Source organism: Leucopleurus acutus, assembly GCF_964270905.1.
Source record: "Leucopleurus acutus genome assembly, chromosome: 13".
Classification (NCBI taxonomy): Eukaryota; Metazoa; Chordata; class Mammalia; order Artiodactyla; family Delphinidae; genus Leucopleurus; species Leucopleurus acutus.
In genome coordinates this window covers 8,031,362-8,057,735 of record NC_139155.1, presented here as the reverse complement: position 1 = coordinate 8,057,735, position 26,374 = coordinate 8,031,362, and the positions used below count along the sequence as shown (strand labels likewise).

Genomic DNA, 26,374 nt, shown 5'->3' with positions numbered 1-26,374 from the left:
CCTTAGAAAATGCCTTTGAATCTAGTAGGTGCTCATAATTAACTGATTGCTTGAATAATTTAAATCAAAATTATAAATGAAAAGGTAAACTAGGAACTAAATTCTACTGAGTGAGGTTAGCAGGAAGACAATTATTAACAAGACAAAAGAAAACTAGAGATCCGTAACTGCTACCCTTCCACATCAATCTATAAAAAAACTTATAAAATTTTACTCACTATTCAAAATTTATGAAGCCGAACACATTGACTCTCTTTAGAACTTTACCTGGTTTGAACCTTTATCAATGTTACTTAAACTGTGTCCTATTCACTTGGCAAGCAGAAGCCATTAGAAGAGAAGAAAATGCTAAAATAAAATGACTCATAATATTTTGAACATAAATATCATTAATCTCTTACATGCCTGATAATTGACAAGGTTAGGCATATTGAGACATTTGATCAAGATGTCTCTTGTAGAATATTTAAAAGCAATGGCCTACATTTCTAGGAAAGAAAATAGCACAGAATGTTACCAAGCTCTCTATTGAGAACAGTCAGAAAAGAAGAGAAAAAAATAACATGGAATTTTTCCACCTAAATACATTACTCAATTACAACCAAACTGAAAAAGGTTAAAAAAAAAAATCCACACTTTAGAAAATGTAATAAGTTAATGCTCAGAGTCATTCAGGATGGTCTAGTTCCCACTCCCCACAAGTTGAGTCTATACACTCTGAATGCCAGTTTAAGGACATAGTCAGTTATAACAGCAAAGCGTCAGATCTAAAGGCACAAACAAAACAAGAATGAGGAAACAGACACTGGAAAGAGGCAATAGTGACAGCAGTTGCAGCGCGCTCTCTCTACAGGTAACAACTGACCATCTGAGCACCAAACGACAGCTACATCAAGGTGCAGAGAGCGATCAGAGGCTTCAGCCCTTCTCAGCCCTAAGGTCTACTCTGTAACAGGATTTTAAGAAAATTCCCACAAAAGTGTTAAACGTTTTCCACTGCGATGGGTTTTTTCAGTGGCATATTCACTAATAAACTTTGTTATTGTGTTAGTAAAGCGGAAAGAAAATGTTACCTACAGTTAAAGAATAAACAGTTAAAGCTGAAGATTGCTCTTATTACTGTCAGAATGTATTTTATTTACCTCTGAACAGCAGGGTCAAGAGAGAAGGTTGTTGGGAGAGGGAAACACGTAGGACTGGGTCAGCACAGAGAACCTTCCTCAGGAGCGTGAGGCTTGGCTGTACTAGACACTCTATTACCTGGCCAGCAGGGAAAAACACAGTTATTTATTTTTATCAATTCTAAGGTGAGATAACATATACTATAACATCGTCTTAATCTAAATGTCATGCTTTTTCATCAAAATTGTGTGAAACTAAAATGCAAATATTAAGATTTTCTACTGAAAGTACGTTTTGTATATACTTCTGCTTATACATCTAATAGAAATGTTAAGGTTTTCCTTTAGAGAGCTCACTTTTAGAAATTAAAAAAAAATGAACAAGGTAGTGGATGTTACTCAAGACTGAAACTCCAAGTCTCATCCAAATCCAGTTGAATTCATTTCAAATTTAATTGATAAAAAAACCAATCTGTAAAAATATGTCTTACCTCTCCATCCTGACTCACACATTTATTTAAATACTCAATTATCTTGTCAGTTAAGCATAATTTTTTCACCACAGCATGCATTTTAATATCTGTAGACCAAAAAAAAGTTACTAAAAGTTAAAGAACATTTTCTATAGTTTTAAAAATAGAACAGACAGCCACACAACTTTTAAGAATAATTACACCTAGTGTTGAAAATTAGAGGATGACACTTTAAACTTTTTACTTTATACACATCTGAACAATTTGAAAACTTTTAAGTAACAAGCACATCTTACTTCTGTAATATAAAAAAAAAGCTATTTAAGAAGAATAATTAAATGAACTAGCTCAGATTCTGAAAAGGACTAGAATTTTAAATACAAATGAACACTTTTATTTGTACATGGAAAATTATTTTATGTTCTTTCATGGACATTTCTTCTCTTTTCCAAATCCATCATCTCAAAATGTTTAGAATTCTCCACAAGCTAATATGTAAATATGACTTGCATTTTTCTATCAATATTAATACAAGATCTTTAACCTCAAACTGTTAATAGCAAATATAAAAGAAAGGGTCTGTAACATACTCTACATATTTCTAGAGAATATGACCTCTTTTTTTAATAAACATATACATGCGTGTGTGTGTGTGTGTACACTGCCACAGTCTATATGTTTGTCCCCGCAGAACTCACATGCTTGAAACCTAATCCCCAGTGCGGTTGTACGTGGAGGTGGGGCCTTTGGGAGGTGATGAGGTCATGAGGGTGGAGCCCTCCTGAATGAGATCGATGTCCTTATAAAAAGAGGAGAGCTTTGTTGCCCCTTCTCCATGTGAGGGCACAGGGAGAAGACAGCCACCTATGAACCAAGAAGCAGGCCCTCACCAGACACTGAATCTGCGGTGCCTTAATCTTGGACTTCAAGCCTCCAGAACTGTGAGAATAAATTTCTGTTGTTTATAAGCCACCCAGTCTATGGTGTTCTACTTCAGCAGGCCAAATAGACTAAGACACACACACACACATATACCAGATAGCACTAGCACCAAAAACTCTAGTTGCTTATAGATTACTGACAAGTATTTCACAACTAGCAGACAAATTTTCTTAGTTTGTACTCCTATATTCTCATTGAGAAAGACGTACAAATATAAAGTTGATATTTAATTTGTAGCTTTCACTGTAACTACCTTTAGCTGCCACTTTAAAAAGGTTAGTTTCCACTACCCTCCAATATAGTGCATACCCAAATCATAAGCTTCATTTTTGAAATGTTAAACAATACTGAAAGAATACCCTCTAAAAGTTTTCTTTAATCTTCTTAGCCAAGGCTCTCCACATTTGATTGAGGCTTATTTTCTGTAGTCGCTATTATTGTTATTAAAAGCACAAATATGTTGAATATGATCTTTCAAATTAATCTCTCATCCCAGTTTCCACTAATGTCAGAATGGGAATATCCATCATACCCCACCTTCCAAGTTAAAAAAAATATTTTTATGTAAATGCAAAATTACTTCTCTCAAACATTAAAGATAAATTACATACATCACATATAGGAAAAAATTAAAAACTCAAAGAATAACAACACTACAAACAAAGCTAAGAGTAAATTTTACTAGTTGTTTTTAAAAATAAACTTTTAAAGAAAATACATAGTTACAGTGCATTATTTTTATCTTACCTACCCACAAAGTACAATTTGATTTCTCTAAGCAAGATGGAACAAACTGAAATATCATATACTAGGTGAACTGAGAAAGGAACAAGCAATTTACTGTTAGAATTATATCAGCATTTCAGAAGAAAGATAATTTTATCAAATGACATTCCACAGGTCAAACAACAATAATCTAGACCAGGGGTCAGCAAACTTTTGCTTTAAGGAACTAGATAGTAAATGTGTTGGGCTTTGCTGGCCGCATATGGCCTTTGTCGCATATTCTTTGTTAAAAATGTAAAAACCATCCTTAACTTGAAGGCTGCAAAATAAAAACAGGCCACAGGCCAGATTGGCCTACAAACCATAGTTTGCCAACCCCCAGTACTACTACACACAGCAATCTAAAATTCCATTCTCAGCAGCATTTTCCTTAAAAGATTACCTTGCATAATCACAGCTAACTGTTCTGCAGCTGACTTTCTCAAAATAAGATCAATATCGTCTGAGATAAAGATGTCATATACCTTTTCAACAGTCTCCAGCTGAAAAAAAAAAATTTTTTTTCATCTACTTCCAATTCTCCAGTAAAAGTCTACAGTTATAAAAACAAAAGCTCAAAGGCCAACTTATTTAAGTAACTGATATATTTACATTTGCAACAATGATGTGCTAGGTCAGAGAAGGAGTTAGGATCCAAAACAAAGATCCATGATGTCAAATAAGCCTCTCCTCTTAACGTACATTTCCGCTAGGAAGCCATTCATGACCCACTAACCATCCAAGTTACACAGCATCACTACGGGTAGTTCCAGGCTAGCCCGAGAACAGCAACCCCAGACACGTGACCTGGGATTTCTCTGCTGCTCCCCGAAACCACCAGCTGGAATTCCCTTGGCCTCTCCACTTCCCCCTCTTAGGGACCCCCAAGCGGACAGCTCTCTGGGGCTTGCTGCCCAGCACTCTGACCAAGCCCCCCACCAGCAGTCCCTGGCTGTCACTTCCTGCCGGGACAGTCTGAAGAGGCAAAACACAACAGGAAATGGGGGTAGAAAAGGACCGAGAGCACACCCCTCCTTTCTCCCCCCCTACTGCCACCTGCAGCCCTCACGTGGACTCAGGAAAGAGAGTTCTAGAACCCCACTCCACCTTCCTCCACGTGACACACAGGGCACAGTAGTGATACCAGTGGCTCAGTACGCAGGAATTCCCCAACAGGACCTGGTATGTGGCCCATGGAAGGTTCTCCAATCCTCCTGCCAGGGCCATCAGACGGCCCCGAACACTTAGGTTAGAAGAACACTGAATATGTTTCCCTGTTTTAAAAAATCCATTGTGTTGCATGTGGCTCTACCACAGGCCTCGGGGTCTGGTCTAAACTTAAAGAAAACTGCCAGACTGCACACTTGGAGTCACAGGAGAAGCTATAAAACACAGGAATGAAGCAATGAAGATAACGGACAGCTTGCTTTATCTGATCCTACATCAGTCCACGATGATTTGGGGGCAGTTCTGGGCAGACAGGGAGATGAAGGCTACACCTCTTAAAAGGGGGAAAAAGCCAAAGATTTAGAAAAGAGATTAACAAAAAAAATCTCAGAACCACTGTAACATTTAAAAGAAACTGCCCTTGCCTTTTATATTATTTTTCCTGTAATGAAGAGGATGAAAACTTTTATCATAATATTTTCTGTTTTAGTATTACAGGCAATTTCCAACAGAAGAAAAAGAAGAATAATTTTATGTCAGTGATGTTTGTTTTTAAGAGTCATCAGAGAATTTCTTTCCACTAGATTAGCCTTATGTTGTATTTAAGATACTATTCAAATTAATTTGCATTTCCAGCGTATATTCTGAATGAAAAGGGACATGATGGCTGGCATATAGTAGGCACTCAAGAAATATTTGTTCAATAAATAAATGTATCCAGGAGCCAGAAAAAGCCAGGACACAACTTCACACTAGGCAGGAATAACCACAGGTGAAGCCACCATTTCTCTCCCTCTCCCGTACATAACACAAATTGAAAAATGTAACATAAAATATATCAAATAACCACACAGTTATGAATAAATAAACTTGAAAGTTATGATCACCTTAATAATCAGTTCTCTTCTGTCATCCAATTTGAGTTCAATAGGCTTTTTCACAATAAATAAGTTAGTAACTCTGGAGAGAACTCTGGCATCAATTGAAGGGCGCTTGGTATCCGCCCCCTCTTCCCTTGTAAGGTGACTTGCTAAAAGCTTTAATGCCAGCATCCGGACCCTGAAGAAACAAAGTCTTTAAGTCAACATTTTGTAATATACAAATGTATAGAAATTATAAAGGCCCATAACACAAAGAATTATTACAAATCAACACAATAATTAGCTATGCTTATACTGACGTTACTGATGACATTTTACCTTTTCTATTAAAATACTTAGTATTTCTATTAAAATACTTATTAATACTTTCTATTAAAATACCACAGTTATTCCTGCATTTTACATTTATGAATAAGCAGCAGAAATAAAGAATAATCAATAATTACAAGTGAAGGTGCAGACTCACTGAGACTGCGAACTTCACTGTCAATATCACCTCAGCTCCAGTAAGTCGGTCTGCAAATTAAAAATCTTAGCTCCTGACTCCAAGTCTAGTGATGTATCTCAATCATAAAAGCTATCACAGACCCATGAGCAGAGCCCAAACAACAGGTCGAACCTCCAGGAGAGTAATCATACTAACAGCTAAAGCGAGATATTGGGGGTGAAATAGATCCCCTCAGATATGATATTTTTGGTTCCCATCAAAATTCTATTTTATCTGGAATGGATTAGCATCAAGGTCAGTTGAGCACTGAGTGGGGAGGTAGAAGATTTCAAGAAAAGGTTAAACACTGCATGCACGAGACAATGAAATGGAAAAATAGAAAGTGGACGCACAGCAATGAGTTACTGAGACAGGTTCTGGAACTACATGGACACTGGGCAAATTTTAAGCAGTAATACAAGTTCCAGGTTTTAGGTACTACTTGTGAGACTACGATTAAAAACCTGCACACTCGGGGAGGCATCCCTACCACAGCAAAGGCTGTGTGCTGACCCCTGAAGTCCCCCATCATAACACTGATCTCGCTGTATTACAATTAATAATAAAGTATAACTGGTAAGATCTCTCTTCTCAATTACATGCCCAATTCTGGAAGGGCAGCGTCATGTCTGTGTTGTGTGCTGCTAGGTTCCATTGCCCACCACGGTTCTCAAGTGCTTACCAAATCTAGAGAAAGCAGGAATTTAGTGTATTACTAATAGATATCATCTTTGGAGGGCAAATATTTACTCCAACATGGTGCGGGAGTCAGGCAAACCTCCCTCTCCCATCTGCTGTGACCTCATGAAAGCTCAGAACAGCCAGACACCCACACGATGCTCTTCCTTTGTGCCAGCACTCTCTGTATTAACATCTCGGGTCGTCAGTGGAGAGACAGCCACCACCCCCAGGCAAAAGCCCAGAGTGGGGTATGTAAAGCATGTTTTTAATGCATCTCCTCCTCTGGTAGATAAATTTAGCCGTTTTTAGGTTTAGCATGAGCACCATGGTGCGATTATTTCTCTATACTTATTTCTTTCAACAAATACATTCTGAGCATATTTATGCCCAAGGTACTCAATGAAGTTCTGAGGATGTAAAGATTAGCCAATGGATGGGGTTCCTGCCTAATGGAGTTTATGGTCTGGTGAGATGGGGTAGAACTAGTCAAATGATGAAAACAAATATGTAATTTAGACTGCTTTAAGTTCTGTGTAATCGAGAATTACCTTACCCAAAGAGAGGTCTGGCCTTGCCCTTGGCTCCTGGGAGGGGATCTCTAAGCCCTTAGAATGTCCTGCCTGATAAGACTGTTTTTGTTTACCTGGAGACTCTGGGCCCCCAAAGGTGAACCAAAAATATACACCTATTGTGTTACATCACCAAATTTGGGGTAGGGAATATTACACTAGTACATTAATAAAGACACTGCCGAGGGTCAATGGGAACATTTGCAGAAGCCAATCCCCGAGGAGCACAAACACACTCACCCCATGTGCCCCTCTGCTTTCTGCATCACCCACAACTTTCCTCTCTGCACGATGCATGAGCCCTTACAATCTCCTCTGACTTTCCTCTTTCCATTCTCTTAACGTTTTAGTTTATTTCACCTACTTCCTTAACTTTTAGTCTGATCATCTGTTTATAAATAAGCCACTGCATTATCCAGATGTAAGTATGGGGAAAACAATATTATCCATTGTCAAAAGAACATCTGTCTGTTTCTCCTAGCCTTTTCAACAGACACTTTCTCTTCATCACTGCTTATCCATCTTTACTCTAAGCTTTTTTTCTCTTCTCAGTGAGAGAAAATCTAACCACTGTTACCTAAAGAGAGTAACACAAGATTCATGTTGCACTGACAGAGAGGGAAGGAAAACAATCTTTCTCTCCTTCTTTTCTTTTAGTTAAAATGACACTTACACTAATGGTAGAGGAAAGGACACTTTTTCAGTTTCCCAAAAAAGAGGACAAGCTAAACAAGATTAAAATACATGCATACCCTGGTATGTGAGGCAACTGGTCCACTACACTTTCATGAAAAACTTTAATTTTCAGAACAAGTATTTAATTAGAAAAGTTGCACTCCAGGAGACTAACAATTTCTAATGAGAAGACAGTGCGAATGCCCTATGGTTTTGGCAATCTGTTTCTCTCCACGGCTCTCCACCCTGCCCGCAGCAGCACTATGAACAGCACTGAGGGCAGCGATGCCGTAACATAGGCTGATCTGACAGCAAGGCTGGAGGATGGACAGAGCGTCTTAGAAAGTGTCCAAAAGACCTTTACTGGGTTAGTTTCAGCCATTAGCTCCCCGTCTCTGTCTAGTAAGAGAATCACTTTCCTTTACCTCCTTTGGTTCTATACTGCTTGATACAATTACTACCCTTTCCTAGAACATTCCCGTTCATCTTTCACATTCAGTAGACTCTGCTGTACTTACGATGGCTTTTTCACCAGCAGGAGCCGTAGTATGGACTTTAACCAGGTGGTACAGGGGAGAATCCCTTCACCAGCCTCAGAACTCGCTTTGCTCAGGAGGAGAATGCAGTTACCCAAAGGATCCTCTGTGTCAGCATAGCCCTAACAGATTTCATAAAAAGAGAAATGACCATCTGATTGTATGCACATACTGCTTAATTTTTTAACTTGAAATAAGAATTGTGTTGACCTGTCAGGCAACTCACAAATTTCTTTCAATTCAGTTGAATATGACTTTTCAAAATAACCTACATGAGGTAAGAAGCCTACATACAACTGTATTTAAAAAATAATACTGGAGAACTTCAGGAAAATGTGCCAACCCTCCTGACACTTGCTAATTTTTCTACTTTCCAAGATTCTAGTAGTGGCACTGCCCCTAGATGAGGCCCCTCCCAGATCTTCAGACCTGTGCCCTCATTACAAAAGTGGAGTGCTGCCGGTGCGCCTGCAAGGAACTGAGCTGTGCAAGCGGCAGGGCCTGAGGCCCAGCTCTCTCTTCTAAGAGGACTGTTCCTATGATGGTGTTGCCCATCTCCACCTTCTCATGCAAGGGAGGGAAGGCCCTGCACTTCCCTCCCTCCTTTACCTAAGCCCAGAAGGACTGCTAAAACAGCTTTGTTTCTAAGAGCTCATTAATCAAAGTATCAGGCTAACCCATATATGCACAGATAGAACTCATGAAGCCAGTTTCATGACATAAAGGCTGTTTAGAAAGCACTGCTAGCTTTGGCTAAAAGCCTTTATATAAGGCTGAGCTCTATTTTTCAGTCAATGCTAAATGCCTGCGCCTCACTTCTTAACCTCCCACCCGGTGTACACAGACAAATTCGCTAGCCTGCTTTAACCTTCTGCCAGAAACAAGACAGCCGCCCACTTCCTGTTCCCTTATCCACAGCGCCTTCGTGGCTTCACTTCATTTCTCCCACAGCATGATGGCTCTACTGCGTGCGTGCGTTTAAATCAATCACACTCACTAAAGACAAATGGTAGCGTAAGCAGGTGAGCACAGAGTACCTGTAGCACTGGGATGACAGGACACAGAGACTCGATAAACTTGTTCCAGGTCAGTGCTGTCATCCTCAGTCGCCCCTGCAGCAGATGCATCAGGATGGCCTTGGCAGTGGCATTCACCTGCTCAACAATACGGGGGAAACAATCCAAGAGGAGGTGGCCCGTTAAGTCATCTTACATACCTGTAATATTTCATAAAATCTGGAAAGGTAATTAGCATCTCTTCCTTCAAACGTTCCTATTTCCACAGCATCATCTTACATTCTGTTCTCAACCAGTCCTTCCCCCTTAATGATTTCCTTTTTTTTAACCTTTAAAGTATATTTTTCCATTGAATAAAAATGTTCCTTAAGGAAATACGCTGCTTATTATAACTACTGCATCATTCCTATATCTAACATGAAAAACTTAAGTTAACATTTTGATCTGAATTCTCTGAGAACAAGTATGTCCTGTATTTTAAGCCTCATTTTTTTTAACATTTCTTTTTAGTTAAACAACTTAACTGAACCCATACATCAAAGACAAGTTTCTTTTTAGTTTCTCATACTACCTTGTGACATTAGAATACTGTCTTGATTTAGCTGAGTATCTAAAGAATCAGAGTAGCCTTTTGTACTTCCTTCTAACATGTCATACCTCATTTTTGGGCTCTTGAATACCAAATGCAGAGATTTCATACAGAACTTTTGGGTGAAGTAGAAAATGAATTCCATTACAAAGGGAAGACACAGGTTTACTGACATTATGAACACCTAAACATTCCTGCAAAATAATACAAAAAGTTTTTAAAAATTAGTGACAGTGATTTTTCCAAAGCATTCCTCTTTCTTCTGTTTATAATTCAAATCCAATTTTAGTACTTATGTTACTGAAACTTTTCTTTTAACCGGTAGAACACAAAAAAAGATTCTCTTAACTAACAGTTTTTGAGTTTGCATGAGATACCTATTACATTTCTTTCAGCCAACAAGAGTGGTGTTGACAAATTAAATAACCAAACTGCTGAGACAATCATAATCTTTTAAAGTTGTTCATAATAACAGACATATAGGAAATAAACAACACCATAAACTTATCCTAAGGTGTTTGTATTTTGCTTACTGAGGTTTGACAAAGAGAAAATTCAAATCAAAACAGACTTAAGTTTCTGGGTGAGGGGGAGGACAACATATATGTGGGATTTTTCTTATCAATACAGTGATGCACCTGCATATAAGTAATGACTCTGTATCATCTCTTCGACAAAATTAGCACAAATCCCACTCTGGATATGCACCCAAAAAACTGAAAGTAGGAACTCAAGCAGGCATATTTGTATACCTGAAGCACTGTTCACAGTAGCCAAAAGGTGGAAACAACCCAAATGTCCACTAACACATGAATGGGTAATAAAGTGTGGAATATATACAACAGAATATTATTCATCCTTAAAAAGGAATGCAACTCTGATATATACTAAACATGGATGCTAAGTGATATAAACCAGACACAAAAAAGACAATTATATGATTCCACAAGTATGAGGTACCTAGAACAGTCAAATTCAGAAAGTAGAATAGTGGTTGTCAGGATCTGGGGCAGGGGGTTGGAGGGTAATAGAGAGTTATTTTTTAATGGGTACAGAGTTTCAATTTAGGAAGATGAAAAAGTTCTAGAGATGGATAATGTTGATGATTGCACAATGTGAATGCACTTAATGCCACCAAAACCTTAAAAATGGTTAAAATGGTAAATTTTACGTTATGTGCATTTTACCACAATTTTTAAAAAGCAAATTAGACATCGTTGAGCAAAGAATTAGTGTACTGAATGACAGTACTGAGCAATTCTATCCAAACAAAACAAAGAAAGATCAAATATAAAAGAGGGCTTAAATGACACAAAGGGTAAAATAAGAAGATCTAACATGATCTAATGAGAGTTCCACTTGGAGAGAACAGCAAGGCTAAGGGAAACAATAATGACTGAGAATTATCCAGAAGTGAAGGCAGACATGAGTTTTCAAACTGAAGCATGCTAAAAGAGATACGTTAAAAAAAAAAGTGTACACAAAGTTACATTGTAATGAAACTGCAGAACTCCAGAGCTAAGGAAAAGACCTTAAAAGCAACTAGAAGAAAAAAACTACAAAGAAATTATAATTTAACTGACAGCAGCCTTCTCGACAATGATAAAAGCCTACCAAGAGCAAAGCAGTACTGGCGAAGTGCTAAGGAAAAATGGCAGTCAATCTAGAACTCTACAGAATTCTACAGAATTCTACAATTCCAGCTAATCTATCATTCAAGAGTAAGGTGAAATCAAGACATTTTCAAACACATGCACTATCAGTTACAGACTGTCATTGAAAATACTGAAAAACATAGCTCAGTAAAAAGTAGACTGAACCTAAATACTTATCAATAAATAGAAGAAAGTATATTCAAAGTAAACAGCAGTTAAGATGAACCCACTAGGTAGATCTTAAACCTTACTATTAAAGGAAAAGAACAGGCAGCAAAAACATGTGTACGGTATGAAATTATATACTTTTTTAAAGAGACAAACACAGTAATATATATGATTTATAGAGATATGCATATATAAAATACATGCATGGGAAGGATAAACAAAAACTTTGTAAGAGTGGTTATCTTGGTGGCATAAAAAAGTGGAAGAGAAAAGAAAGAAGCTTCAGTTATAACTAATATTTTTATTTCTCTGAAAAAAAGGATCATAAGTAAAAAATGGCAAAATGTAAACATTATATCTAGATAGTACTTATAAGAGTACTGAATACAAGAGGACACTTTCAAGAGTACACAGGAATATATATATTTTTCTATACTGTCCTATGTACAGTGTTCTTTTCAATATTGAAATAGTCAATATTTATGTACTATTCCATGCTGAAATATTTTATAATTTAAAAAGCAGGAAATATTTGTTTCAAAAGAAAGAAAAGAAGAATATTACTAAGAAAACAGATCCGAAACTATAAAATTTAAGCCATAATAAGCTAAAACTTTTCCTGAGCATAGAAATCACCTTTGAATACTTGATAGAAGTCAACTTTTCCTTACAATTTTTCCATCATTAAATAATACAACATAAATGTAATTCTTATTAAAACTGCTAATAAGGCAATTCAGTTGCTAGACTTACTAAGGGAATTCAATAGTATAAATTTCTTAGAGTTGACTAATAACTACCATCTATTTTTATGGTAATAACTCTTATATCATATCCAAAAGGTCAAGTAATTTAATTTTGAGTTATAATCAGAAAATCCACTGTTAATGCTCCCCAAAAAAATCAAAAACAAAAAAACCTACCTTAACAATTTCCAGACAACAGTGGTAAGTTTTAACTTTCACTTGTGGCAAAGGGTGAGACAACATACGTAGAAACACCTTCTGACTTTCTCCTTGTAATAATGGACTGGCCTGTGCAGATTTCCAGCTGGTAAAAAAGTAAACATACAAGACATCTAAGGCAAGTAAGGGACTAAACATGAGACTAAAAAGCACAGAGAAAGGGGTTTCTTCCTACTCCAGTTCCTACAACTGAGATCTTGTTTAACTAACCCAGAATTAATATTTACTCAAGCATTTACTTGTTTCAAGGCAGGGAATACTCTCTCTTAAAGAATACAAAACAACAAAATGTCTTTAGAAACCTATATTTAGAATGTAAAATGGTACAACCATTATGGAAAACAGTATGGAGGTTCCTCAAAAAAATAAAAACAGATTTACCATATGACCCAGCAATTCCACTTTTAGGTATGTAACCAAAGAAAATAAAATCAGTACCTCAAACAGATATATGTACTCCCATATTCATTCCAGAATTATTCACAATAGCCAATACATGAAAACAATGTGTCAGTTGATAGATGAATGGATTTTTAAAAATGTGGTATGTATGTGTATGTGTGTGTGTGTATATATATATTATATATGTATATATAATATATATATAATGGAATATTATTCAGCCTTAAAAAAGAAGGAAATCTTATCATTTGTGACAATATGGATGAAGCTGAAGGATATGCTAAGTGGCATAAGCCAGGGTACAGAAAAACAAATACTGCATGATCTGACTTATATGTGGAACCTAAAACTCTTAGAAGCAGAGAGTAGAATTGGTGGTTGCCAGGGGCTGGAGGAAATGCAGAGATGTTGGTCAAAGGGTACAAAGTTTCAGTTATGCAGGATAGGTAGTTCTGGTGACTGTGGTTGATAATGCTGTACTGTATACTTGATATGTGTTAAGAGAGTAGATCTTCAATGTTCTCACGACAAAAAAAAGGTAATTATGTGAGATGACTGACAGATAGACAGACAGAAAGAAAAATAAATCCCATATTTAATGGATATTTATCACCATGGAATTTACTCTTTCCAAAAGCAATGAAAATACTAAGTTTTAAAGAAAAATCTGTCCCAATGTCCCCCAAATAAATTAACCAATGCATGATGCTTTTCAAAAATCCATATAAAAGGTAGGAATAATGAAATTTACATTTAAAAAATCCTCAATTCAAGTTATTAATTAAAATGTTAAAGATAAATAAACAAATGTGCTTGAATACTTGTTTGGAAAGACACCAAAACAAATGTATAAAAATCCAAGGATAATTCATGTTGATTATAGGCCTGACATTTTTAAAGCTTACTCTTGAATAAAACAAGTTAACTGTCTTAATGCTACTATATATATACAGTTTAAAGGTCAAAACATATAAAAGCAGTTTAAACTAAAAAATAACAGATTTAAGACAAGTTTCATTTTCATTGCTCCTAAACTTACACACACACACAACCTATAATAATATAATCATATTAAGAAAGAAAATATTACATCTTTGAACAAATACAGATGATTTCCTTTATTAGGGGGAAATGCTGATGATAGGAAAAGCTATGTAAGGCTTGGTCTGCCAGCTCCACTAATTCTAAGAGATTCTTCTCTCCCTAAAAAAAGAAGAGAATGGAACAGTAAATGTCAAGGTCATGTACAATAAAATTCTCAACAGCTAACAAAGCAGCTTCAAGAAATTAGATCATCCAGAGGCCCTGAGACTGTTCACATTTGCTTAAGTCAACCTGCTCAACAAGCAAACCAAAAACGTCAGCCTAGCAGGAAAAATGTGGGGAAAATGCCTAACTCAACGCCGCTTAAGACTTTATATTATTTACCTCTGAGTGGCATGGTTCTTTGACTGCTCAATTGTGGCCTTATCCCCCTACTAACTGCAGCTCAAGGCAGGACTCATGTATTTTAAGATCCACCTCCCACTTCTAACATCCTGATTGGTTCTAGGGAAAATAGGGATGATCAATACCTGTGTGATTAACTGACCATGCAGAATGCCACAGAAATAATTCAAATAAAAGGCAGTTCAAAATTCTATCATGGAGGAGACAAGATACAGTGGCATAAAGATGTGGGGAAAAGAAAATAAAAATAAACAATAGTGGATAAATAAGGAAAATTTAAAATATGAAGTTCAAAAAACTCCACTGTAGGGGCCAAATGGAATAAAATTTTGCTCCTAATTTTTCAAGATCTTCAGGACCCATTTTGGTATTTTCAAACAGTAAACAACTATTGTAGTCAATGTCTATTTTAAGACTCATTAACCCTTTAATTGATAACATACTAAATAATATCCTAAAAGGGATAAATAACAAATACATAATTATTGCTATAACATGGTATTGAAAGTCATCCTACTACCTTACAATCTAGTTCATGGCTTTATTTAATAAAAAATCAGGCTCTTTCTGTGAATAAATAAAGGTCTATAAAGGGAAAAAATGTGTCTACAAATAAGCACTAAAATGGCCCTTATAATTGTTTACATCAATTGTCACTCTGTTCACCCACAGTAAGCCACTTCAAAGAGGAACTCACTAATAAAGATATTGATAATAATTATTTTTTTAAACTACTGGTCTCATGAATATATACCATTCATTGATCTAAATCTTCATTTTACTTTTATATAAATCATACCCTTACTTTAATCTTATAATTGGGCCATTCAGTAATAATGGATCACACCCCTAAGAATTCAATTGTTAAATGTCGATCAATTTGAAAACTATAGGTTAAATTTTCTAAATATTTTATCAAAGGAATTTTAAAGAGATATTAACAAAACTTTTTACCTCCTTCCCAACATCAGACAGGAAGTTACAGGTACACTCAAGTGAATAAACAGCCTCTGCAGTTCGTTTATAAATACTGTAGTTTTCAGAATTCAGCTGCTCCAAATAGGCCACAACAGCTTCATGAATATTTGGATATTCCAAAGAAAGAGGCATGTCCAAAGAAACTAGAAATAATGCTGCTGACATAGGCTCTGGTAAAAAGTGGCTTGCCTTGATAAATTAAAAAAAAAAAAATTAACCATTTTTAGATAAATATAGTAAACTATAATATTAACATAGTTGAACTTTTTTAGTAATTCTCTATCACGAAGTCTATTGCTTTTCCAAAGAAAATTCTATTCTCCAACACAACATTTATCTACACCTAGGTTCACTGCAATTTTTCTCTGCCCAAAATATCCCAAGTCCAAATTTCAACTCCTTCCCAAAGCCTGGGATTCAGGATACCTCCTCTTCCCCACATCAACACCCAGAACTGCTCTCCCTCTGGGCCCACACCTCGTTTATGCCTCTGCTACTGAACTGAAGGTACCAGGCCTTTTTCTCTAAGTTTTTCGTGCAGGTGCACACAAATCTCCAGAAAAATGCAATAAACCCCTGAGGATATAGTCCAAGGCTTATTAACTACATATTGAATTGAATATCACTAAATCAAGTACAGCTATAGACTAATTCGAACAGAAATTAATTTTTATTTGGTTTTGTTTGTGTTTTAGAGGGGAAAGGAGAAATTCAACATATTTAAAATAGTTCTAGAACACTCACAAAAGACTGACCTTTAATTAGTATAAAATCAAGGAGCCCAAATGAAATAGTGTATGTTTTATAACTTAAATCAATTGATTTAAGACTAAAAAAACCCTTTGCTGGGTTTTGTTTCTTTTAATGATTCTAGCTTTGTAATAGGATTTTATGCATCAATTAAGAAAATGAAAAGGCCTGAAAATTCAATGTTCAGAGAAAACCATTTGGCAGGGTTTACTACTACGGCTGAAATGCTGCCTTTATTAAAGTAGGTTTGGTCATAATTTTTTCATGGATAACCTATTTTAAGGATAATCATTAACTGCCTGAAAGTCTAAGAACTAAATCTGCTAAACAATGCTTTTTTATTTTTATAATTACAGTTCTTTATTTTTTTTTAATTAATTAATTTATTTTTGGCTGCATTAGGTTTTCTTTGCTGCACGTGGGCTTTCTTTAGTTGCATCGAGCAGGAGCTACTCTTCGTTGCGGTGCACAGGCTTCTCATTGTGGTGGCTTATCTTGTTGCAAAGCATGGGCTCTAGGCACATGGGTTTCAGTAGTTGTGGCAGGTGGGCTCAGTAGTTGTGGCACATGGACTTAGCTGCTCCCCGGCATGTGGGATCCTCCCAGACCAGGGCTTGAACCCGTGTCCCCTTCATTGGCAGGCGGATTCTTAACCACTGTGCCACCAGGGAAGCCCTAAACAATGCTTTTAAATGAAATACAGTTGCCAAATGAATATCAAAAGCTAAAGGAATCAAAATTTTAGGTTACTAAGCATGAAAAAAAAAAACAACTATTAAGACAGCAGCTATTATAAAGTCGAGAGAAATTTCTCTTTTTCTGTAAAGAACTCTCCTAGTGGGGAAAAGAGAGCGAGAAACTAAATTACCTAGTCACCAATTATTTGCTCACTCAGCAAATACTCACTGGGCCCCTACCGTATGCCAGGCACCATTCCAGATCCTAGGGACACAGCAGGAAATAAAACAGAACCTCTGCCCTCACGAAGTTAACACTCCAGTGGAGAAAGCATAGAGTAAACCATACTTGTCCAGTGTGGCTAGGAGTGCTAAGAAAATTTTAAAAACAGGGGATAGGAAAGATGGAGAAGAATAGAGAAGTTACAGGAGGTGGAAGCAGAGGAAGGCCTCTCTGATAAGGTAACATCTAAGCAGAGAACTGGAGGAGTGGCTATCTGAGGGAAAAGCACTCACAGAAGAGGGAACAGCAAGTACAGAGACTCGGACACAGTGTATATTTGACAGCAAGGAGGCCACTGGAGCTAGTGCTGAGGGATGGAGTCAGGGGGCAGTGGTGCCAGATCAGGTAAGGCCTTGGGTCATTATAAGGACTTGTCCTCAGAAGGAGCATTGGAAGGTTTCGAGCAAGCCTCAGGATGAGTCTGGAGAGAACAGATGGAAAAGAGCAAGGGTGGAAGCTGAGAGACCAAGGAGGAGGTTACTGCAATAATCCAGGCGAGACGGGATGGTGGCTTAAACTCAGGTAGAGCAGTGGGAGTGGTGAGAAGTGTTCAGGTTCTGGATAGACGTTCAAAGGAGAAATAACACATTTTGCTCAGGGATTGGATCTAAGTGTGTGTGAAAGCCAGGAATCAAGGATGACTCTAAGGTTTTTCCTGATCAACAATCAACTGGAATGAAGGTGCCATTTACTGAGCTCAGGAAGACTAGAGGAAGAACACATCTGTGCAGGGAAGTATGGCTTGGGGCATGTTCAGTCGGAGATATCAGCTGTCACGAGAAGATGTCAAAAAGGATATTGGATATATACTTATGAGTTTGTGGTTCAGGTGACACGTGTTGTCTGAAAATATAAGTTTGGGAGGTGTCCGCAAATAGATGGCACTTAAAGACCAAAATGCGATGATATCTCATGAGGGCCAGGGCCAGTCCTGGGGTTCCACCCCTTTAAGAGGTTAGGAAGATAGAGAGGAATTAGCAAAGGAGACTCAGTGAGTGGGGCTCTGCACTAAGATAGTAAATCCTAGTGGGTCTAACTCCAAAGGCACTGTGTTTTAGTTTAAAGGCGCTTTCTCTGACTCTAGGCAGAAAAATAAGAATAGCTGAGGTGAGGATTAAATAAGCACTGGGCAGATGTCTAGCATATCACATTCAATAAGTACTAATTTCCTTTCTTTCCTCTTTTCACCCCATCATTAAGGAATTCTGACATTTTCACTCTGCATACCTACATCTGAAACTCCTCTCAGCAACTCAAAGCACCAAGGTAAGGTCATACGTTTAATCCTTGCATGGCCAATGGACCCATCACAGTTTACACCCCAGACTGAAGACGGTGGTCCTACATATATAAACATCAGTCACGTGTCAGTTGGGACTAAAAGTGATGACGTTTCAGTGAAAAGCCATGACCAGTATTAGATAGAAAAGAGTCAACATCGTCATCGCGTGCGTGCTGGAGGAGGAGGAGTATAATACTGTTTTCTCTAAACCTGCCACTCAGAGCAGCCAGGGCGTTATCCTGGCATGGCCTGTCAGAAGTAGGGATTCTTAGGCCCTATCCAGACCTTACAGACCAGAACATGCAAGATCGGATTAACAAGATCTCTGGGTGACCTGGGTGCACATGACACTTTGAGAAATGCTGCTCTGAATCAATCAGCTACACCCAATTATTAGATTTTAGATACCTCACTAAAAAAGTCAAAATCTTGTGGTACAAATTCTTCCTTACCTTCAGTCTGCTTGGCTGAGAAAGGGTCACAGGGGTTCCTAGGATGCTCTGGGATCTTGTTTCTGGCACAGGGCCAGTATTTTTAGCTCTTAGTTCCCAGATGGTTCCCCCATATGAAGTTAACTTCATTTGTCTTACCAATTTGATTTACCCAACCAGAACACTTTTAATTTTAATTTATAACATTGGTAATAACATTTACCAATGCATCATTTTAACCTATACATGGGTATTCTCCAAATTCATTTAAAATCAGCAATTATCAATTTCAGAAAAGGTCTTCAGGGCATTTTGTCAAAACATTCAAATTCAGGAAATCTCTACATAGATTCATACTATATCATTTTCCAACTTCAAAATTACATATTTGGTAAGTGGCAACTCAAACATTTAAAAGCCACTTTTAAGGTAGAAAGTTTCAGAGTCCAAATTCCACTTCAATTTTTGGTGGGCTAGCAACAGGCAGAGGGCAGCATAGCCTTGTATTTATATAAACTGAAGGAGAAAGTTAACAGCAAAGGAAGAGCATGTTTGTTTAGATCTCATTTTAAAGTTCTTAGTTAATCAATCAAAGCAGTTATAACCATCTATAAGCTGATACCTTAATTACAATCTCTTCAATGACCCCACTTACTGTTCTAATGAAGTTCCAAGCTACATATTTAAAAGAGCTCCCCAAAATGACAGACACTGATTTGCCTTCAAAAACAAAAAATAGCTACCTTAAAAAAAGACATGGCGAGTTGGCTTTACATTATCCTAACACTAAAGTAAGTCAAATAAAATAAATTATTGACTTCTATTTTGATTCCTGCTCAAATAAGCATATAGATGAAAAGAACTCTATAATCAAAAAAGCAATAAATAAGCTCTACGGTACAACTGACAAGTAACTTTTCCAAAAATACCTCAACCTATACATAGATTGATCATTTGTAATACTTAGTAACAAGTTATTGTAGCACTATTAATTTTTCAGTTATATAACATTATCATGTAAAGCTGAGACACCTATATACCAGTCTTATATGACTGAAATTTTTCAATTTATAATGTTTATGCCTTGGAAAATTATCACTCTTTAACACAGAGTGTTATTCAGAAACATAACAATTAATAAAAAAGTTAAAAATTAAAATTAACAGAAATGTTATTTTCCCTAAAGGAAAATACTATATTTAAAATTTAATGTTCTATTCTTATTTTTCCAGATGACCTGATACTATTTTGCATATATTGCATATGTGTTATTAAAAACTGGAGTTTAGGGCTTCCCTGGTGGTGCAGTGGTTGAGAGTCCGCCTGCCGATGCAGGGGACGTGGGTTCGTGCCCCGGTCTGGGAAGATCCCACATACCGCAGAGCGGCTGGGCCCGTGAGCCATGGCCGCTGAGCCTGCATGTCTGGAGCCTGTGCTCCACAACAGGAGAGGCCACAACAGTGAGAGACCCGCGTACCGCAAAAAAAAAAAAAAAATGGAGTTTAGACTACATGCTCTGCAGAATTCTACAGAGCAAAAGGGCAAGTGGCTATAACAAAGGACAACAAAAGGCACAGGAAATGGTTCTTTAGCTGCAGTAATTTTTCCCATACCTTCAGTTAAGCACGATGCTACACCTTTCTTTTTGCAATAAGTTCACAACACTTGCATATGAGTCATTTGAGATATTTTTACCACCAACATTCAAATTCAGAGATATAACCTCCACTTTAAAGTACAGTCAATAAGATGATTTAAAAGAAATATTTACACCTATTAAAATCACCTTTAACATACAGTCACATAATGGAATAGTATTTTGCAATAAAAATTAACAAACAACTGCTACAAGCAACAACAAAAATGAATCTCAAAAAAAAACAATCTTGAGCAATTACATACTTTATACATCTATTTATATAAAGTTCAAAAACAGAAAAACCCCTCTATGGTGACAGAAGTCAGAAAGGAGTTTAGCTTGCAGGGGTGGGGAGAGGAGAGGTTAAGCAACGGGAAGCGGCCTTGAAAGGCTGGTCATGTTCTACTTCATGTTTTGGGGGGTGGTCACTTTCTAAACACAGATATATTCACTTAGTAAAAATGCACTGAACTGTGCACCTTTCTCAACATATTACACCACAGTTTTTAAAAGTTATCTTAAAAAATTAGTATTTTTTTCTATCAATTTATTTGTCAAAACTAATAAAAAACGTTAGCCATTTCTCAATTTCTGCATTTCCAATATAATCTTTGTACACCATGAAATGATCAGAAGGAATTTACAACAGGACAGTGATTGTAACACCCAGTAAACTACAACAAAGCCACACTACCTGCCTTACCTTTTCAACAGGGAGAAGTGTCTGCAGCAGTCGGACTGCAAACAGCGAAATGCTGACAAAGGCCATCCTGTGGTGCACCAGCACCGCCTCTGGTTGTTCCAAACTGATGTTGCTTTTATGGTAGCACATGCTGTCTCCAAGGGACCCCAACACCATAAGCAGTTTCTTCTTCTGCAAACATTTAAACACAAAACAGAAGAAAACAATCAATTTTAGGGGCCAATATAGAAATATCATGGAGAACAATATAAAATGTTATCATTAAATAATATAAATGTATTCCTCCCTATAAGAATAACCAATACATGCCGAGATACTTTTAACGATAGGAAAGAATGATAAGTATACCTAAATTTTTTAAAAAGCTAACAATTTTTAAGTATTTAATATGAATTCTAACTAATAATAAATAAAAATAAACAAAATACAAAAACTTAATGATCCATTAGTTCCTCCTAGTTTCTAGTACTTAATTGTTCCAACTTTGAACACTGCATGTAAATCTCTCATCCAATATTTATTGGACTTAGTGTATGCTGAACACAGTGGCAGGTATATGGGGGAAAATGCATTAGTTCAAGAGACATGATCCCTGCCCTCAAAGTGATCCCAAAGTTACTAAAGAAATGAAACAGGGGAAGTCAAATAATTAAAAAACAATGAAATATTAAATTGTATAATCTCTCTTCAGGTAATAAGGTTGTTTCAGAGCAAATGTTCCACCATCATAAATTTCTAGATACCTTACTACTTAAATAGAAGTTATATCTTTTAAATTGAAAGGTATGCATAAAACATGAAAACTAAAATAGAGTAGACTAACTGGCAAGTCATAACAACATAGACTAAAATATATCCTAGATATGTTGACATAACCCTATAAACTAGCTGCTGAAAGGACAGTATCAGAAAAAACGTAGAACAAAAAAAGCACTGGGGTTCTCACTCTCAACTTTCCACGGAAAATTTATGAAAATTAAAATGAGAAATTACCTGTAAACTAAAGACAAAAATATAATGTATGTCAGAAATTTTTTAATTCAAGGATAAATAAACACAAAATAAAACTAAAAGACATGGGGCCTATAAAAGTTACATAAAGTATCAAAGCCACAATAGATACACTTCACAACCATTAGGATGGACATTATCAAAAATAATAGGAAATAACAAATGTTGACGAGGATGTGGAGAAACTGGAGCACCTGTGCATTGCTGGTGGAAACGTAAAAGGTTCAGTCACTGTGGAAATAGTATGGCAGTTCCTCAAAACATTAAACATAGAATTACCATATGATCCAGCAATGTCACTTCTGAGTATATGGCCAAAAGAATCGAAAGCAGGGATTTCAAACACTTACTTGTACATCAATGTTCACAGCAACATTATTCACAACAGCCAAAAGGTAGAAATGTGTCTATCAACATATGAATGGATAAACAATATGCAGTAGATGGTATACATACAATGAAATATTCAGCATTAAAAGGGAATGACATTTTGACACATGCTACAACAAGATGACTCTTGAAAACATTATGTAAAGTAAAATAAGCCAGATACAAAAAGACAAGTACTGTATGATTCCTCTTATATGAGGCACCTAAAATATACAAATTCATAAAGAAAGAAGGTAGAATAGTGGTTATCAGGGACTAGGGGAAGAGGAGAGTGGGGAGTTATTGTTTAGTGGGTGTGGAGTTTCACTCTGTGATGATGAAAAAGTTTTGGAGACAGATAATGGTGACAATTGTACAACAATGTGAATGTGCCTAATGCTACTGAATTATACACTCAAAAAGAGTTAAATGGTAAATTTTATGTTATGTATATTTTACAAAATTTTAAAAATTATATAAAGGAGTAAACATTTTTTTGTTACTTACATGGATCATTTGAAAAATTTAAAGATAAACACAAATAAGATTAAAACTATGATACTTTCCAAATCACTACAGAAGTAAAAGGAAGAGAAAATAATCTATAGAGTAAAAAAAAAAAAAGGAAACAAAAGAGATAGCAAAACTTCTGCATGAAGACCAAGTATAATAACTGTATTAAAAAAGGTTAAATTTCCCTGTAAGTGAAATATGATTTCATACTGAAGTAAAAATCAAAAATAATCTACACATACAAAAAAGACATTATCTTTGTACATAAAAGGTTAAATATTAGTGTAGTGAGAAAAATCTCAAATAAACAATCTAACCTTACACCTAAAGGAACTAGAGAAAGAAGTACAAACAAAACCCAAAGTTAGTAGAAGGAAAGAAATCATAAAGATCAGAGCAGAAATAAATGAAATAGAAACAAAGAAAACAATAGCAAAGATCAATAAAACTAAAAGCTGGTTCATTGAGAAGATAAACAAAATTGATAAACCTTTAGCCAGACTCATCAAGAAAAAGAGGGAGAGGACTCAAATCAATAATATTAGAAATGAAAAAGGAGACATTACAACAGACACCGCAAAAATACAAAGCATCCTAAGAGACTACTACAAGCACCTCTATCGCAATAAAATGGACAACCTGGAAGAAATGGACAAATTCTTAGAAAGGTAATAATCTTCCAAGACTAAACAGGAAGAAATAGAAAATATGAACAGACCAATCATAAGTAATGAAATCGAAACTGTGATTAAAAATCTTCCAACAAACAAAAAGTCCAGGACCAGATGGCTTCACAGGTGAATTCTATCAAACATTTAGAGAAGAGCTAACACCCATCCTTCTCAAACTCTTACAAAAAATTGCATAATAAGGAACACTCCCAAACTCTTTCTATGAGGCCACCATCACCCTGATACCCAAACCAGACAAAGATACTACAAAAAAAGAAAGTTACAGACCAATAGCACTGATGAACATAGATGCAAAAATCCTCAACAAAATACTAGCAAACAGAATCCAACAACACATTAAAAGGATCATACACCATGATCAAGTGGGATTTATCCCAGGGATGCAAGGATTCTTCAATATATGCAAATCAATCAATGTGATATACCATATTAACAAACTGAAGAATAAAAACCATATGATCATCTCAATAGATGTAGAAAAAACTTCTGACAAAATCAACACCCATTTATGATGAAAACTCTCCAGAAAGGGGGCATGGAGGGAACCTACCTCAACAAAATAAAGAACATATACAACAAACCCACAGCAGACATCATCCTCAATGGTGAAAAACTGAAAGCATTTCTTCGAAGATCAGGAATAAGACAAGGATGTCCACTCTCACCACTATTATTCAACATAGTTTTGGAAGTCCTAGCCACAGCAATCAGAGAAGAAAAATAAATAAAAGGAATACAAATTGGAAAAAAAGAAGTAAAACTGTCACTGTTTGCAGATTACATGATACTATACATAGAGAATCCTAAAGATGCTACCAGAAAACTACTAGAGCTAATCAACGAATTTGGTAAAGTTGCAGGATACAAAATTAATGCACAGAAATCTCTTGCATTCCTATACTAATGATGAAAAATGTGAAAGCTAAATTAAGAAAACAATCCCATTCACCACTGCAAAAAAAAGAATAAAACACCTAGGAATAAACCTATCTAAGGAGGTAAAAGACTGTACTCAGAGAACTATAAGACACTGATGAAAGAAACCAAAGACAACACAGATGGAGAGATATACCACGTTCTTGGATTGGAAGAATCAACACTGTGAAAATGACTATACTACCAAAAGCAATCTACAAATTCAGTGCAATCCCTATCAAACTACCAATGGCATTTTTCACAGAACTAGAACAAAAAATTTCACAATTTGTATGGAAACACAAAAGATCCCGAATAGCCAAAGCAATCTTGAGAAAGAAAAACGGAGCTGGAGGAATCAGACTCTCTGACTTCAGACTATACTACAAAGCTACAGTAATCAAGAAAATAGGGTACTGGCACAAAAACAGAAATATAGATAAATGGTACAGGATAGAAAGCCCAGAGATAAACCCATGCACCTATGGTCAACTAATCTATGACAAAGGAGGCAAGGATACAAAATAGAGAAAAGACAGTCTCTTCAAGAAGTGGTGCTGGGAAAACTGGACAGCTACATGTAAAAGAATGAAATTAGAACACTCCTTAACACCATACACAAAAATAAACTCAAAAGGATTAAAGACCTAAATGTAAGGCTGGACACTAGAAAAGTCTTAGAGGAAAACATAGGAAGAACACTGACATAAATCACAGCAAGATCCTTTTTGACCCACCTCCTAGAGTAATGGAAATAAAAACAAAAATAAACAAACAGGACCTAATGAAACTTAAAAGCTTTTGCAAAGCAAAGAAAACTATGAACAAGACGAAAAGACAACCCTCAGAATGGGAGAAAATATTTGCAAACGAATCAACAAAGGATTAATCTCCAAAATATATAAACAGCTCAAGTAGCTCAATATAAAACAAACAAACAACCCAATCCAAAAATGGGCAGAAGACCTAAACAGACATTTCTCCAGAGAAGATACACAGATTGCCAAGAAACACATGAAAGGATGCTCAACGTCACTAATTATTAGGGAAATGCAAATCAAAACTACAATGAGGTAACACCTCACACCAGTGAGAATGGACATCATCAAAAAATCTACAAACAATAAATGCTGGAGAGGATGTGGAGAAAAGGGAACCCTCTTGCACTGTTGGTGGGAAAGTAAATTGATACAGCCACTATGGAGAACAGTATGGAGGTTCCTTAAAAAACTAAAATTAGAACTACCATACGACCCAGCAATCGCACTACTGGGCATATACCCTGAGAAAACCAGAATTCAAAAAGAGTCATGTACCCCAATGTGCACTGCAGCACTATTTACAATAGCCAGGACATGGAAGCAACCTGAATGCCCATCGACAGACGAATGCATAAAGAAGATGTGGTACATATATACAATGGAATATTACTCAGCCATAAAAAGGAACGAAATTGGGTCATTTGTAGAGACGTGGATGGATCTAGAGACTGTCATACAGAGTGAAGTAAGTCAGAAAGAGAAAAACAAATATCGTATGTTAGCACATATATGTGGAACCTAGAAAAATGGTACAGATGAACCAGTTTGC

At 36.3% G+C, this 26,374-nt stretch overlaps 1 protein-coding gene across 1 annotated transcript in view; it reads right to left on the bottom strand.

Moving 5' to 3' along the window:
* RTTN (rotatin) overlaps positions 1-26,374 on the bottom strand; it is a gene marked incomplete at its 5' end in the record, with an annotated part of 137,755 nt that overhangs the window by 88,388 nt on the left and 22,993 nt on the right. Inside the window, 11 exons of the mRNA XM_082852680.1 lie at positions 1,143-1,260; positions 1,613-1,701; positions 3,705-3,804; positions 5,356-5,527; positions 8,280-8,419; positions 9,335-9,451; positions 9,971-10,096; positions 12,649-12,775; positions 14,183-14,295; positions 15,496-15,708; positions 21,285-21,455. Coding sequence (XP_082708806.1) covers positions 1,143-1,260; positions 1,613-1,701; positions 3,705-3,804; positions 5,356-5,527; positions 8,280-8,419; positions 9,335-9,451; positions 9,971-10,096; positions 12,649-12,775; positions 14,183-14,295; positions 15,496-15,708; positions 21,285-21,455 — 1,486 coding nt within the window. The remainder of the gene's footprint in view (positions 1-1,142; positions 1,261-1,612; positions 1,702-3,704; positions 3,805-5,355; positions 5,528-8,279; positions 8,420-9,334; positions 9,452-9,970; positions 10,097-12,648; positions 12,776-14,182; positions 14,296-15,495; positions 15,709-21,284; positions 21,456-26,374) is intronic.